The sequence below is a fragment of the Diabrotica virgifera genome, chromosome 6 (genome assembly GCF_917563875.1).
Source record: "Diabrotica virgifera virgifera chromosome 6, PGI_DIABVI_V3a".
NCBI classification, from domain to species: Eukaryota; Metazoa; Arthropoda; class Insecta; order Coleoptera; family Chrysomelidae; genus Diabrotica; species Diabrotica virgifera.
In genome coordinates, this window is record NC_065448.1 from 29,105,184 (window position 1) to 29,119,966 (window position 14,783).

At 32.3% G+C, this 14,783-nt stretch overlaps 1 protein-coding gene across 2 annotated transcripts in view; it reads left to right on the forward strand.

Moving 5' to 3' along the window:
• LOC114328662 (uncharacterized) overlaps window positions 1-9,926 on the forward strand; it is a 45,156-nt gene extending 35,230 nt beyond the window's left edge. The window contains exon 2 of one of the 2 annotated variants that reach the window (XM_050653905.1): window positions 9,323-9,913. Coding sequence is in view for 1 of the 2 variants with exons in the window: in XM_028277579.2 (XP_028133380.1) it covers window positions 9,323-9,877 (555 nt within the window). In the remaining variant the exon portion in view is untranslated. Of the gene's footprint in view, window positions 1-9,322 lie in introns of both variants that reach the window. The other variant, XM_028277579.2, reaches the window with a different exon arrangement.
• Window positions 9,927-14,783: the final 4,857 nt, after the last annotated feature.

Consider the following 14,783-nt stretch of genomic DNA (forward strand, 5'->3'; position numbering starts at 1 on the left):
GCAGAATAGGAGTTTTGTTGTAAAACACAATGGAAATACTTCTGGTAAATTTAAGGCTAACTCGGGAGTACCACAAGGGTCTAATCTTGGACCACTTTTGTTCTTAATGTTTATAAATGATTTAGCAAACGTCATCCAGTATTCAGATTACTTATTATTTGCAGATGATTTTAAGTTATTCAAAATAATTCAAACTGTTAGGGATTGCGTAATGATTCAAAGGGATATTGAGAACATTTTATTATGGGGTGACAATAATAAGATCAAATTCAATATAAATAAGTGCTACGTTATGTCTATTACCCGTAAAAGAGAACCAATAGTATTTGATTATTTAATAGGACTGAATGTTTTAAAAAGGACCAGTGAGGTCAAGGATTTGGGTTTGATTTATAATAATCAAATGTCATTTGCTACACATATTGGTAAAGCTGCAAAACGAGCGAACCGTATGCTGGGTTTTATATGTCGACAAACTTGCGATTTTACTAGTATTAAGGGTATAAAAATATTATATAATACTTTAGTTAGACCAATATTAGAATTTGGTTCCATTATTTGGGGACAACAACCTCAAGTACATTTAGAGGCACTAGAAAAAGTTCAGAATAAGTTTCTTCGTTATTTGTATTTCAAAAAACATCATCGATGGCATGATTATGGAACCATAAGATCAACCATGCTAAGGGAAGAATTTGAAGTTTTGTCTTTGACTAGTAGGCGCAAATTTGTAATGGCAATGATTTTATATAAAATAATTAATAATATTTCAGGTACAATTGATTTACGAATGCGGATACCATTTAATGTTCCTCGAAAAGCAACGATATCAGTTGTTGTTTGGAAAAATAAGAACATCTGTTTGCTCTCCTCTAGAGGCCATGTTGAAACTAGCGAACAATATAAATTTAGTAAAAAACATTGATTTTACAATGTCAGTTTGTTGCTATAGACATATAGTGCAAGAGCACTTTAAACTAGTAGATGGATAATAGATATCATTAGTCTAGCTGTTTTTGTGTTAAAGTCTTCTATATCTGCCTATCAATAGTTGTGCTAATGACTGTATATATTAGTTATATTTGTTATGTAAAGTTTATGATTATAACTGTCCATGTAAAAAGGTTTTAGGACCTGTTTGGATTTTTATAAATAAATAAATAAATAAATAAATATGTATAGTCGCCGTTTTGAATGCCCACCGTTTTTGTAAAAGGAACAAAAACTGAGATGGCCTCGTATCTAAATTGGGATCTTTATATGTGTAGTATATGTGGTCCGAATTATATGCTTCTACCATTAAATGCACAATAATTCTTATAATATTTTCACGAATCTGCCGCATATAGGTACATGTGAAGATACGTTTTGCATTTATTAAATGGTAATTAACAGAACTAAAAAGTTAAAAATATTTCCTAAATAATATTTTTACGCTCTTTTCAATGGTGGTATTAAGTTTTTGAAAAATTAATACATACAGGGTGAAAGAATTGGAAAAAAAAACAACATATTTTTACATAAAACCCAGGAAAAACACAACTTTTGGTAAACCGATTCTTCAGATTCAAGACCTCAATTTTATACATCAACTAGCTGACCCGGTGAACTTCGTTGCACCTTAGATAATGTGTCATAATTAGATAATGTGTCATAATTAGATAATGTGTCATAATTTTAATTCTAGATCAATTGGTCGAACGCAATTGCTAGAGATCAATAACTCAAAATCAACTGCTCGAAAATGAATTGCTCGATATAAAAATTGATTTAAATACAAATTACTCGAATAAAAAAGAAAATTATATGTCCAAATATTTATTCACAATAATGCAAAATTTGTAGGTATATAAGAGAGGTACATTTAATAGGACAAATTATGTGATATTCCACGTATATAATCACAGATATTAATTTGTGGTTCATAATATGTAATTGTTTATTAAATGCAATAACCTATCAACACTATCTCTATATCTTCTATGACCATTTTGAGGTTGTTTGCCACTTATGGATACTCGTTCTCAGAGGCATCTTTCAGTGCATCACAGTTTTTCGATTTCTTTCTAACGCATTAAGTTGGAAGTGACAGAAAAAATGGTACGTCCGTGATCACAGTTTGTTATAACATTTATTCTAATTGTTGATAGATGGCGCTATAATCGAACAAAAAATGATTTAGGAATTATATATACGACTATAATCTGTACAATTTATAAGACTATACAAATCAAAGAAAATACCATTTTATAAATGCAATAAACACAATTGATTTGTTTTTATACCAAATACCCTTTTCATATTTGGCTGATTACGTTTCTGACAACTGTCACAATTAACTTAAATGTCAGATTATAATAAATGTTATAAATGTGTATTACCACGGACTTACCTTTTTTGCGGTTACTTGTGACATACTGAAAAATGCCTCTGAGAAGGACCACACTGTTCAATTTTTAGTTCATTTAAACTTTGTTCTTGTTCTAGAGCGGAAATAAATTTCTGCCGTTATTTTTCTTATATTTTCAAAGCTCAAACATATTTAAGATTTATAATAAAAACGTTTTCAGCATAAATTAATATACGATTATATACGTGGAATATCATACAATTTGTTCTATTATACTATCTTTCTTATGTCTATATTTTGTACTATTGTGAATAAATATTTTAGATATACAATTTTCTTTTTTATTCGAGCAATTGACTTTGAGTAAATGTGGCCTTTCGGCAGTTTCTTTTCTCTGTAATAATTGTATAAACTCTAAAAAACGTAGGTATTCTACAAAATATTTTATAGAAAAATTTTTTGATTAACAATAGCCTTTGATTTTATGCTTCTGTATTTTGGTAAAATTTTAAAAGCATTAAAAGGAGTAAACTGACGGACGGACCTATTGAGACAGAGAGCGAAGTGTTCTTACGCCAGTTTTTTGGGGAAAAAATTATTATTGTAGCATAGATACACGCCTTCGCCAAAATTTTGATTATTATACCAGAGATGCGCCTCCATCAAAAGCATCTGCCAAAATTTTGATTATTATACCAGAGACATGGTCTCATGCATAGGTCTTTTGCATATTCCTGTAATCTGATCGATCCATCTTGTTGGGGATCTTCCTCGTGATCTTCGGCCTTCCACCTTTCCTTGTATAATGAGTCTTTCCATGTTTTCTGTGTTGACTCTCATAACATATCCAAAGTATTTTAATTGTTGGAGATGGACTTTACTGGAGAGCCGTTGGCTAACTTTTAGCTCTCTTAAAATCGAATTATTTGTTCTATGGTCGGTCCAAGGAATTCGTAGCATTCGTCTCCAACAGAACATTTCAGTGGCGTCTATCTTTCTTCTTTCCGAATTTCTCAGGGTCCAAGATTCACATCCGTAAGTCAGTATTGGGAATATTAAGCAGTTGATCATCCTCATCTTTAACGCTCTTGAAATTTGACAGTCCTTCCATATTGTGGTCATTTTTGCTGTGGCGACTTTTGCTAGATCACATCTACGTTTTATTTCTTCCTGTAGTGACCCTGTGTTTGTGATTAATGATCCCAGATATAAATATGAGCTCACAACCTTAAACCGATCAATTGTGGTTATATGTGGATGATTGTTATGTAGTCTATCCACTATCATGATCTTTGTCTTTGATATGTTTAATTGCAGACCAAATATTTGACTTTCGTTTTCAACCAGTCGTATAAGATCAATCAGCTCTGCTTGATTATTTGCAAGAAGGGCTGTGTCATCTGCGAAACGTAGGTTGTTTATTTTATGACCATTAATTGAGATGCCTTTTTCCCATCCTTCAAGTGCTCTTCTCATAATATGCTCTCCATATATGTTGAATAATTGTGGAGAGAGTATACATCCCTGTCTGACACCCCGTTCTGGATGAAATTCGTTTGAAAGTGTGTCAAGCACTTTAACTGATCCAGTAGTGTGTTCGTATAGTTCAGTTATAAGCGAAATAAGGTGTTGGGGTACGCCCACTTCTTTTAGAATTTGCCATAAGTGTCTCCACTGGACCCTGTCGAACGCCTTACGATAATCTATAAAGCATATGTACAGTGGAATATTGAATTCCCTAGATTTTTCGATTATCTGTGTTATATTTAACAGGTGTTCTCTAGTACCTCTACCTTTGGTAAATCCAGTTTGCTCTTGTGGGATTTCTCTTTGAAGGAATGTTTTTAGTCTCTCGTTGATTATATGTAGCATTATTTTACTGGCATGTGATGTAAGAGAAGTAGTTCTATAATTGTCGCATTTATGGAAGCTGCCTTTTTTATGAATTGTGGTTATTGTAGATTTTGTCCAGTCTTCAGGCCATTGTTTTGAATGCCATATTTGGTTACAGAGTAGATGAAGTAATTTTACGCCAGTTCCTTCTGTGGCTTTGAGCATTTTTGCTGTTATCATATCTGGACCTGGTGCTTTATTATATTTGAGCTTACTGATCCCGAGTTTTACTTCATTTTCAAGTATATCAGGTTCTTCTTCCACCTCGTCAGAGATTTGGTTAACAGGTTCTTGGCGTTGATCATCTTTATATAGGTCCCTGCAATACAATCTCCATGTCTCTGCTATATCTTCTCTGTTTGTTCTCAGAGTTCCAGTGTTGTCTTCAATGGCCCAAGTTCTGGCTTTAAAGTCTCTTGTTAAGTAACGTATTTTTCTAAATAGATCTCTCGGCTGATTATTCTGATCATGTCTCTCAATTTCTTTGCATATACCCTGGTAGTACTGGTTTTTGTCTGTCTTGCATCTTCGTTTTATTTCTCTATTGAGGTTTCTTAAACTAGCTTTTTCTCTTTCACTATGCACGCCACTTTGACAAAGATTTCTTCTATTCTTAATGATTTGAAAGGTTTCATCTGTTATCCAGTGTTTCCGTTTCACAGGATTATTTATCTTTGGATGATCAATTGGTGTTATTACGCAATGTTTAAAAGTCTCCCATATTTCTTGTGATGTTCCGTTACGAATAGAGGGCATTATTTTATGTACTTCCTGGAGAAGGTTGTCCTTCTTTCTTAGTTCTAGTCGTGTTTAGAGATTTGTTTAGTTGCGTTTTATTTTCATGAAACGTGTTTTACGTTTCATGTTTCGTTGGTGTGCGGCTTGCCTTACTCTCAGTTCTAATCTAAGGTCTTTGTTGCAGAAACTTGTTTTCATTTTTACAAACGCATTTCTTGCTATTTCTATCCAGGTTCTTATTTCTGTTGTTTGGTCATTTTTCTCTGAAATCCAGGTTCATAGGTATTTGTATTTATCAACCCTTTCTATCGGTACATTTTTCAAAAGTATACTTGTTTATATGTTAGTTTTCTTAGTTATTATCATGTATTTGGTCTATTTTATGTTCATTTTTAGTCTATATTCTTCAAAGAAACTGTTTGTCTTGTTTAGTAGTAATTGGAGTTGTTCAGCAGAGCTTGCCATAATCACGGTGTCATCTGCATATCTTATGTTGTTAATAGATCTTCCGTTAATTATGATTCTTTCACTCTGAAATAGTAATACTTTTTGTGCTCTTTGATTCCAGTAAAAGTTTGTTATTATTCGTAAGTCCCTTTTGTCTATATTTGTTGTCTTTAGAATTTGGCCTAATTTTTTATGCCTTACTTTGTGAAATGCTTTCTCAGAATTAACGTAACAAACATGCACATCCATATTCATATCCATGCATTATTGAGCTAATACATGGAAAGCAAATAACGCATCTCTGGTTTCTAGTCCGTTTCTGAACCCAAACTGACTATCATCTATTCTTTCTTCCAGTTTTTTATTTATACGAACATGTATTATTTTCAAGAATAATTTGAGAATGTGACTTATTAATGATATTGTTCTCTATTCACATTTTTAGGGATAACACAAAATGTGGAGAGTAACCATTGTTTTGGTATGTTTCCTGTTTTGTACACTGTGTTAAACAAGTCTGCAATATTGTCTAAGGTTTCATCATTTATGAATTTTAAGCTTTCTACTGGGATTTGGTCTGGACCCACTTCTGCATTTTAGCTGTTTTTTAATGCCGATTTAATTCCCTCTTTTAATATCTTTAAAACTTTATCATCTTCTACTTCGATTTCCATCTGCTCTGTTCTTTTGTCTTTGTACAATTTATTTATGTATTCCGTATATCTCTTTAATTTTTAGCAGATATTTTATGCTAAATATTATTTTATGGTAAATTTATTTTTTTATAAAAGACTAAGTTTTTCAACCTAGGCCTGGCCCAGGTAAAAATTTTTGACATATCCATCTCCCACCGCAACTGACGAGATGGTAGTAGGTGCCTAGCGGCATCTGCTAAATAAAAGACTAAGTTTTTCAACCTAATAAAAATATTTGTAAATTAAATATTTTTAAAAGATTTTTAATTGAAAAACTTTATTGGCCCATTTCCTGGTGACAACCTCCAAGGCTTCTACAATATGCAAGCCAAATGGATGCTGCAGTGAAGACTAAAGGGAAGGAATTCTACACTATGCAATTCACAACCCCCGTCTGCAGCGTGGTAAAGTTCCAACGGAAAATGGACCTAGTTACTCTATAGGAGTAATACTAATATAAAAATAAAAATGTATACCATTTATATTCATTCAGTTGCGGTGCGAAACCAAAACTGTCTTAATTTCTACTCAGATCAGAGAGTGCAGCCAGCACTCTTATCGACGATTTCACCTCTTGTTAGAGGTTCATCAGAGACTGCATAGGCTGCTTTTCTCTGGCCCAGGTAAAAATTTTTGACATATCCATCTCCCACCGCAACTGACGAGATGGTAGTAGGTGCCTAGCGGCATCTGCTAAATAAAAGACTAAGTTTTTCAACCTAATAAAAATATTTGTAAATTAAATATTTTTAAAAGATTTTTAATTGAAAAACTTTATTGGCCCATTTCCTGGTGACAACCTCCAAGGCTTCTACAATATGCAAGCCAAATGGATGCTGCAGTGAAGACTAAAGGGAAGGAATTCTACACTATGCAATTCACAACCCCCGTCTGCAGCGTGGTAAAGTTCCAACGGAAACCGCAACTGAATGAATAAAAATGGTATACATTTTTATTTTTATATTAGTATTACTCCTATAGAGTAACTAGGTCCATTTTCCGTTGGAACTTTACCACGCTGAAGACGGGGGTTGTGAATTGCATAGTGTAGAATTCCTTCCCTTTAGTCTTCACTGCAGCATCCATTTGGCTTGCATATTGTAGAAGCCTTGGATGTTGTCACCAGGGAATGGGCCAATAAAGTTTTTCAATTAAAAATCTTTTAAAAATATTTAATTTACAAATATTTTTATTAGGTTGAAAAACTTAGTCTTTTATTTAGCAGATGCCGCTAGGCACCTACTACCATCTCGTCAGTTGCGGTGGGAGATGGATATGTCAAAAATTTTTACCTGGGCCAGAGAAAAGCAGCCTATGCAGTCTCTGATGAACCTCTAACAAGAGGTGAAATCGTCGATAAGAGTGCTGGCTGCACTCTCTGATCTGAGTAGAAATTAAGACAGTTTTGGTTTCGCACCGCAACTGAATGAATAAAAATGGTATACATTTTTATTTTTATTTTTTTATATTATAATTATATTCTAGCATAATAATAACCTAATTCTAAGCAAAAACCGTTCTATAATTGTTTTTGAAAACTCAATACTTTTTGAGTTATTCGTGGTTGAAAATTGGCCATTTTCATTGAAAAATGACACCTTTTTAAACGGTTTTTTGCGAATATGTACCTTAAAAACTATGCTTCTAACTAAAAAAGCTAGAAATGACATTTTTGTTCTTTGTTCTTTCATAGATCTTGTAGTTATAATACAAAAAGAGATATTAGAGTTTGTTTTTTATACATGCTCAAATCGGAGTATTCAACTTGAAATAACAGGGAAACGATCGATTTTAGGTGTATAATGCTGCCAATACCTTTCCTAGTGCTTAAAAAGACCTATAAAATGAGCAATATTAAATGTCGATTACATTCAAACTAAGCGAGATATGCTATAAAAAAATTGATGACTAATGTATTTTAAGATAAAATGAGAAGTATATTTAACCCCTCATCCAGCAGAATTTGAATGCATCGTTTTCCTTCCACAATACATTTTATTATAGTGGTATTTCTATGTTCACAAAGTTGGAGGGGTTTAAAATGTTTGGTTTTTGAAAAAGAAAAAAATAAGATCAAATCTTCAAAGATTTTCTCCATGTAACTTGAAAACGATAAGAGATACAGTAATGAAAAACAAAACCAAAATTTTTATCTATAAAAACCCTACATTTTTGTATCACATCTTTTTTCGTATCTTTTATCATTTTCTAGTTACATGGAGAAAAATGAAAATTTTTAAGAATATCTAAAAATGCGCTCTATAATTAATTTGATCTTATTTTTTTCAAAAACCATTTATTTTAAACCCGTTCAACTTTTTGAAAATGGAAATAATACTATAAGAAAACGTTTTGTAGAAGGAAAATGATGCATTTAAATTATGGTGGATGAGGGGTTAAATATACTGCTTATTTTTTCTTAAAATACATTAGTCATCATTTTTTTTGCAGCATATCTCTCTTAGTTTGAATGTAATCGATATCTTATATTGCGCATTTTAAAGGTCTTTTCAAGCGCTATAAAAGGTATTGCGCAATTATACACATAAAATCGTTCGTTTCTCTGTTATTTCAAGTTGAATACACCAATTTGAGCATGAACCAAAGAAACAAACTCTTTCACCTACCATATCTCTTTTTTATCATAACTAGAAGATTTACGAAGAACCGAATCTCTTTGTTTTTTTTTTATAAACTACAAAAATATTTTGTATAGTTTTTTAAGGTATTCGCAAAAGACGGTCCGAAAAGGTGTAATTTTTCAATGAAAATGGCCAATTTTCGACCACGAATAACTCAAAAAGTAGGTATTATTGAGTTTAAAAAAATCTAGACCAGTTTTTGCTTTGAATTAGGTTATCTAGCCACTTCCGTGGTCATTTTAACCAAAAAAATTTTCCATACCCTTGAAGGGGTGGGAACCGCTCCCAAGATAAAAGCGCCATAGTATATAGAGTAGACTTTGTTGAACTATTGAACTATTCCCTACTTACTGTGAAAATATCAAATAATAAACTGCCCTACATCTGATTATCTTTGTTTTTATGTTGACGTCTTTCTTCTAATAAATCTAAGACTTCCTGAGTCATCCATTGTTTCTTTTTGTATTTGGTTGGTATCAAAATTTCTTGTTGACTTTTGTCTTGTTGACATTTTATCTATTTCTGTATCTATTAATATCCATTTTTCTTCGTTTCAGTATTTAAGACCTATATATAGACTGAATATACAGAGCTCTATGGTAGAAGAATATACCATAAATTTAAATACAATTCTAGTTTTTGTTTACAAAGGAAACAGAACTACACTGCAACTATTACATTGTTCCAAAAACAACCCACTCTTGTGGTGTACTAATAGACTAGATATGATGGTTTATAGAGGCTCTTTAGAGGCTTACAACCAAGATAATAGTACTGCAAATAGGTCACCTAGAGAATTGGGGTGTTATCCAAAAATTTTTGATTCAAATGATAAAAACACACCATCATCTGAAAGCTTGTGGATCATTCAGTTTGTATGGTTGCCTGTTATTGTAGCCTTGATATTATTGCATTTGATTCTATCCTGTCTGCAGTTCAAGAGTTTAAATTTGAAGAATGGAAAAAGTGTTAAGCAGGAGAAGACTTCCGAAAGGTATAACAATACAGTAAATAAGGACCAAACAAATTCGAACGAAACCTACTACGAAAGTATTGATTATTATGATGCCATAAACAGCGAAGTAAAGAATGAGTTATATAAAGAACAGTAATCTAGATAGTTGGTATGTAATATTGTAATCATTTTATTTTACTTATTAAATTTTATCATACTCTTAATTTTTTTAATTTCTTTTATTATAAACCTTATATATTACTATAATTTAAAATTTCGTGATCTTTGAAGTAGCTTCTGCAATGTGTTGTTCTTAGGCTAAATAGATAAGTACCTTATTGCTCTTTTTTGTAATTTAAAAATAATATCGGATTGGATAGCTGTATTAGAACCCCAAAAAGGAAGGACATATCGAAGAAGCGACTCACACAAAGAAAATATATTTTTGTGGAAGATGCTAAATGGATTTTCTTCGGAAGAGATCTTACTGTATAGCAAGCTGACTGGTTTCTTAGTTAACAAATCGATATGAAGGGACCATAAGGTTACTAGTCAGGGATCCCAGGTCTATTTTCACCATTTACTACTAACAAGCTAATTTTTCGTGAGTAGCTTCATTTTGACGAGACGCCCAACTTTTTTCCTTACAACAATTTCCGTATGTGGTAGATAACAAAGATAGCAGGGATAGTTCAGTCTGGTTACACATTAGACAGGCCTAACCTTGCATGCCGAGCTGCCCCAAATTTAACTTTCTTAATCTTTACGATATAATCTTAAAATAATAACTGTCATTATTTTCCTCCATAACTCTGAAAATATCGACCGCATGAAAAAAATTGTAATGAGAAAAATTGTAGAAAATCAAATTTTCAACAATTTTAGTTCTCATACTTTTTGTTGAGAAGTTGAAAATGGCGAAGATATTGAGCAAAAATGGTACCCGTTTAAAATCAAAATGGCGGCTAACACAACGGCGGAATTCAGTCAAGATTTTAAATTTACACTACCGTTGACCCTCCCTAATGACTAGAAAAATAAAATTTGCTGCTGCTGTCTTTGTTATCTACTACATACGGAAATTGTTGGACGGAATAAAGTTGGGCGTCTCGTCAAAACTACCCACGAAAAATTAGCTTTCTAGTATAATTCAGTCAATTTGTACTCTACGAGCCCCCTAGTGGGAAAGTTTTGGGGTAGTTCTGATTTCTTTAATTATACAGGGTGTTAGTAAATAACTATGAAAAATTTTAAGGGCTAATTCTACATGCAAAATTAATGCCGGTTTGCTTTATAAACATATGTCCGCAAATGCTTAGTTTCCGAGATACGGGGTGTTGAAATTTTTATTTCAAACTGCCAATTTATTTATTACTCTAAGACCAGTTGAGCTATGAAAATGAAATTTGGTGAGTTTTAGGAGGTAGTTATTACGAATTTTTTGACATACAATTAAGTATTTTGTATTCATCATTGGCGCGCCTACGGGTAATAGTCTGAATTTTTTTAAAGAAAAAAATAGTTCGCCACTGAGATATTTCGAATTAAAAATTATTTTTAAATTCCACGTCTAATTTATGATTAAAAATCTTTCTTGCCTTTTTTGCATATGGTGCACCGTTTTTATGCAGAAAAATAAAACATCTTGACGCGTATTTTTCATTTTTTGAATACATTATCAAGAAATATCCATTAATATTATTAAACTACAACAATAACAGGAAATATTACTAATAAGATTTTAACTAGGTGCAGAGCTACAACAAATGTTAAAAAGACCTCCTTTAGAGGTTATAGAAGAATTTTATATTCATCATTGGCACGCATACGGGTAATGGTCTGAATTTTTTTAAGATAAAAATAGTACGCCACTGAGATATGTCAAACTAAAAATTATTTTTAAATTGCTGGTGCAATTTACAACAAAAAATCTTTCTTGTCTTTTTTTCATATTCGGCTCCGTTTTTATGTAAAAAAATAAAAACATCTTAACGTTTACAAAGTATTTGAACTAAGTTTCTATGCATATGGAAACTATCTCAAATACTTTGTAAGTGTTAAGATGTTTTATTTTTTTGTATAAAAACGGCGCCTCGTTTGAAAAAAAGGTAAGAAAGATTTTTTGTCGTAAATTGAACGAGGAATTCAAAAATGATTTTTAGTTTGACATATCTTAGTGGCGTACTATTTTTTTCTTCAAAAAATTCAGACCATTACCCGTACGCGCGCCAATGATGGATATAAAATTCTTCTGTTACCTGTAAAGGAGATCATTTTAAACATTTTTTGCAGCTTTGCACCTAGTTGAAATCTTATTAGTAATATTTTCTGTTATTGTTGTAGTTTAGTATTATTATATTGGATAGTTCTTGATGATGTATTAAGAACTGAAAAATACGCGCCAAGATGTTTTATTTTTCTGCATAGAAACAGTGCATTATCTGGAAAAAAGGCAAGAAAAATTTTTTATGAAAAATTAAACGTGGAATTTAAAAATAATTTTTAATTTGAAATATCCCAGTGGCGTACTATTTTTTTCTTTAAAAAATTCAGACTATTACCCGTATGCGCGCCAATGATAAATACAAAATTCTTAATTGTATGTCAAAAAATGCGCAATAGCTACCTCCTAAAACACGCCAAATTTTATTTCCATACCTCAACTGGTTTTAGAGCAATAAATAAATTGGCAGTTTGAAATAAAAATTTCAACACCCCGTATCTCGCAAACGACGCATTTGCGGACATATGTTTATAGAGCAAACCGGCATTATTTTTTCATGTAGAATTAGCCCTTAAAATTGTTCATACTTATTTACTAACACCCGTATATGTATTTTGGGCTGCTGAATCCGAATATGAGGTTTGCGGACAACATTTTGGGACGGAACATTGTGTAAATCACGAAAAAGCGAAAAATTTCTGCCTTTTCCCACTTTTTTGCTTAAATCTAAGAAACTATTAACTTTTAGTAAATGGTCTGTTTACAGAAATTAAAGTACTTAAAATTCTCTACAAATATTACTATTTACTTTTTTCTTCAGACGAACTTTTCGGTCTACAGTGCAAGTTGAAAATTGCCAATTTTTAACAGTCTCTGCTAAACCCACTTTTTATATTTCAAAACTTTATTTTTTGTTAGAGTGCTGTCATTTGATAAATTTCTAGTTTTCTGCACAAATAATTAAAACGAGAAAAAAGGTCCAAACTGTACAAATTCATTATCACAAAAGGTAGGACAAAATATACCGTAAAGTGAGTTTGGTGCAGGGTCCAAAGTGGTTGGCACTGGCACGAGACCAGTAGTAGTTTTTTCCAACCCCACTCATTTGGATCTTTTTGTTGCTGGTCAGGTGTGGCTCGACATAAAGATAACCGTTGCTGTACCTGATAGTAAACTCTAAGTGAATGTTCTCGTGCAGTTGATTCGGTAGGGGGTAATGATACGAATCTCAAATCGTTCAGACTGATCTTTCTTTTCTTCCATATAGAGCTATGAGAAACATGTTAAGTGTGGCAACCTCATCCTGATGTGCATTAGGGTCTTTAAAATCCTCAATGGTTGGTTGCAAGTCTGTGTTCTTCTGCAGGACTTTAGGAAATTTGAGCTTTCCCTGATTAAACAATGCAGAGGTAGTATCACAACCACTCATCGCATGTAGGAATAATATATGGCCCATTAGGATTTTTTCAGCAGCCAGATGAGGATTGTAGAAGCTTTGGCAAACCTTTCCTTTTCCTGGTTTCAGAAAAAATACATTTTTCGTGTTAGGACTACCCAGGCCAATCAAAATGACCAGAAGGTTGATATCTTCCCCCACCACTATCACATGTTCATTTGACGGTGCTATCGCAAGATCTGTTGTGATAATTAGGCTATCAGCACCTCCAAGGTTGGAGGATGTAAAGGGTACCCCCCGTTAAGATAGGCAAAATGCCCTCACTCTCAGAATTCCATTTTTTTTTAATTTTTTTACGTTCTGGGCAATTAAAAAATGAGATAACGTGGATTTTTAGCTCGCCACCCCTTACCCCTCCCCCCACAGCCAAAAACGTAGATTTTTAGATTTAATTTTTTTTAGTTGGGTTGCAATTGATTTAAAAATTTCAAAAAATTCACCCGTGTAGCTGAGGCTTTTATAAAATATGTCCATTTTTTATGAACCCTTAGGTCGAGTGTACATAACCTCAATTTTTTTTAACATTTTTAAAACCTATAACTTTTTTTGGAGGGGGCTGCAGGTCCAATTTTTTTTGGATTTTGTATATTTTATCAAAAGCTATCTCTTTGATTTTTTTCAGATTTTTCCGTCTGGTGTGCCACCTTGAAAAATCCGAAAAACTGTTTTTTTAGGGGGTTTTTAGGGATTTTCTCCATTTTATAAACTGCAACATAGATCAACTCAAGGTTTTGTTAATAGATTATATATAATTTGAAATAAATGAGTATTTTAGGATTATCAAAAATTGGGCAAAACACCTTTAAACCCCCCAAAATCCATGTTTTTTTAAGTTATGTAAGGGTTTTTGCGGGCTTAATGATACTTTTTGAGATCGATACAGCCTGAATATTTTTTTATTTTTTTACGTTATATGTGATTAAAAAATAAGACTAATCGCATTTTTAGCACGCCACCCCCTCTCCCTGCCCCCACAAAAACGTAAAGTTTTCTATTTTTTTTTTTTTGTTTAAAGTTGCAATTAATTTAAAATTTTTATGAGGCTTCTACAAAACTTATATCTGTTTTTTATAGACCCGTGTAGTTCGAGTGTACAATACATATAACCTCAATATTCCTTTTTTATTTTTTTTAAACGTATTTTTGACTTCAAATCGATATTTTTTTAAAACGTCCAATGAATATTGAACATCTCTCTCTCTCTCGCGGACGGCCGCTTCAATACATAAGTTGTTATAATACGTTAGTAATAAAATAATGACAAAAATTTCTTTAGGCTATTGCAGGGGGGCTTTAAACTTTGAGTTGGTCACTTTATGACTTTCATAATAATAATTTTTAATCGAGTTATTAAGCTTTGAAAATGGCAATTTTCGCGTTTTT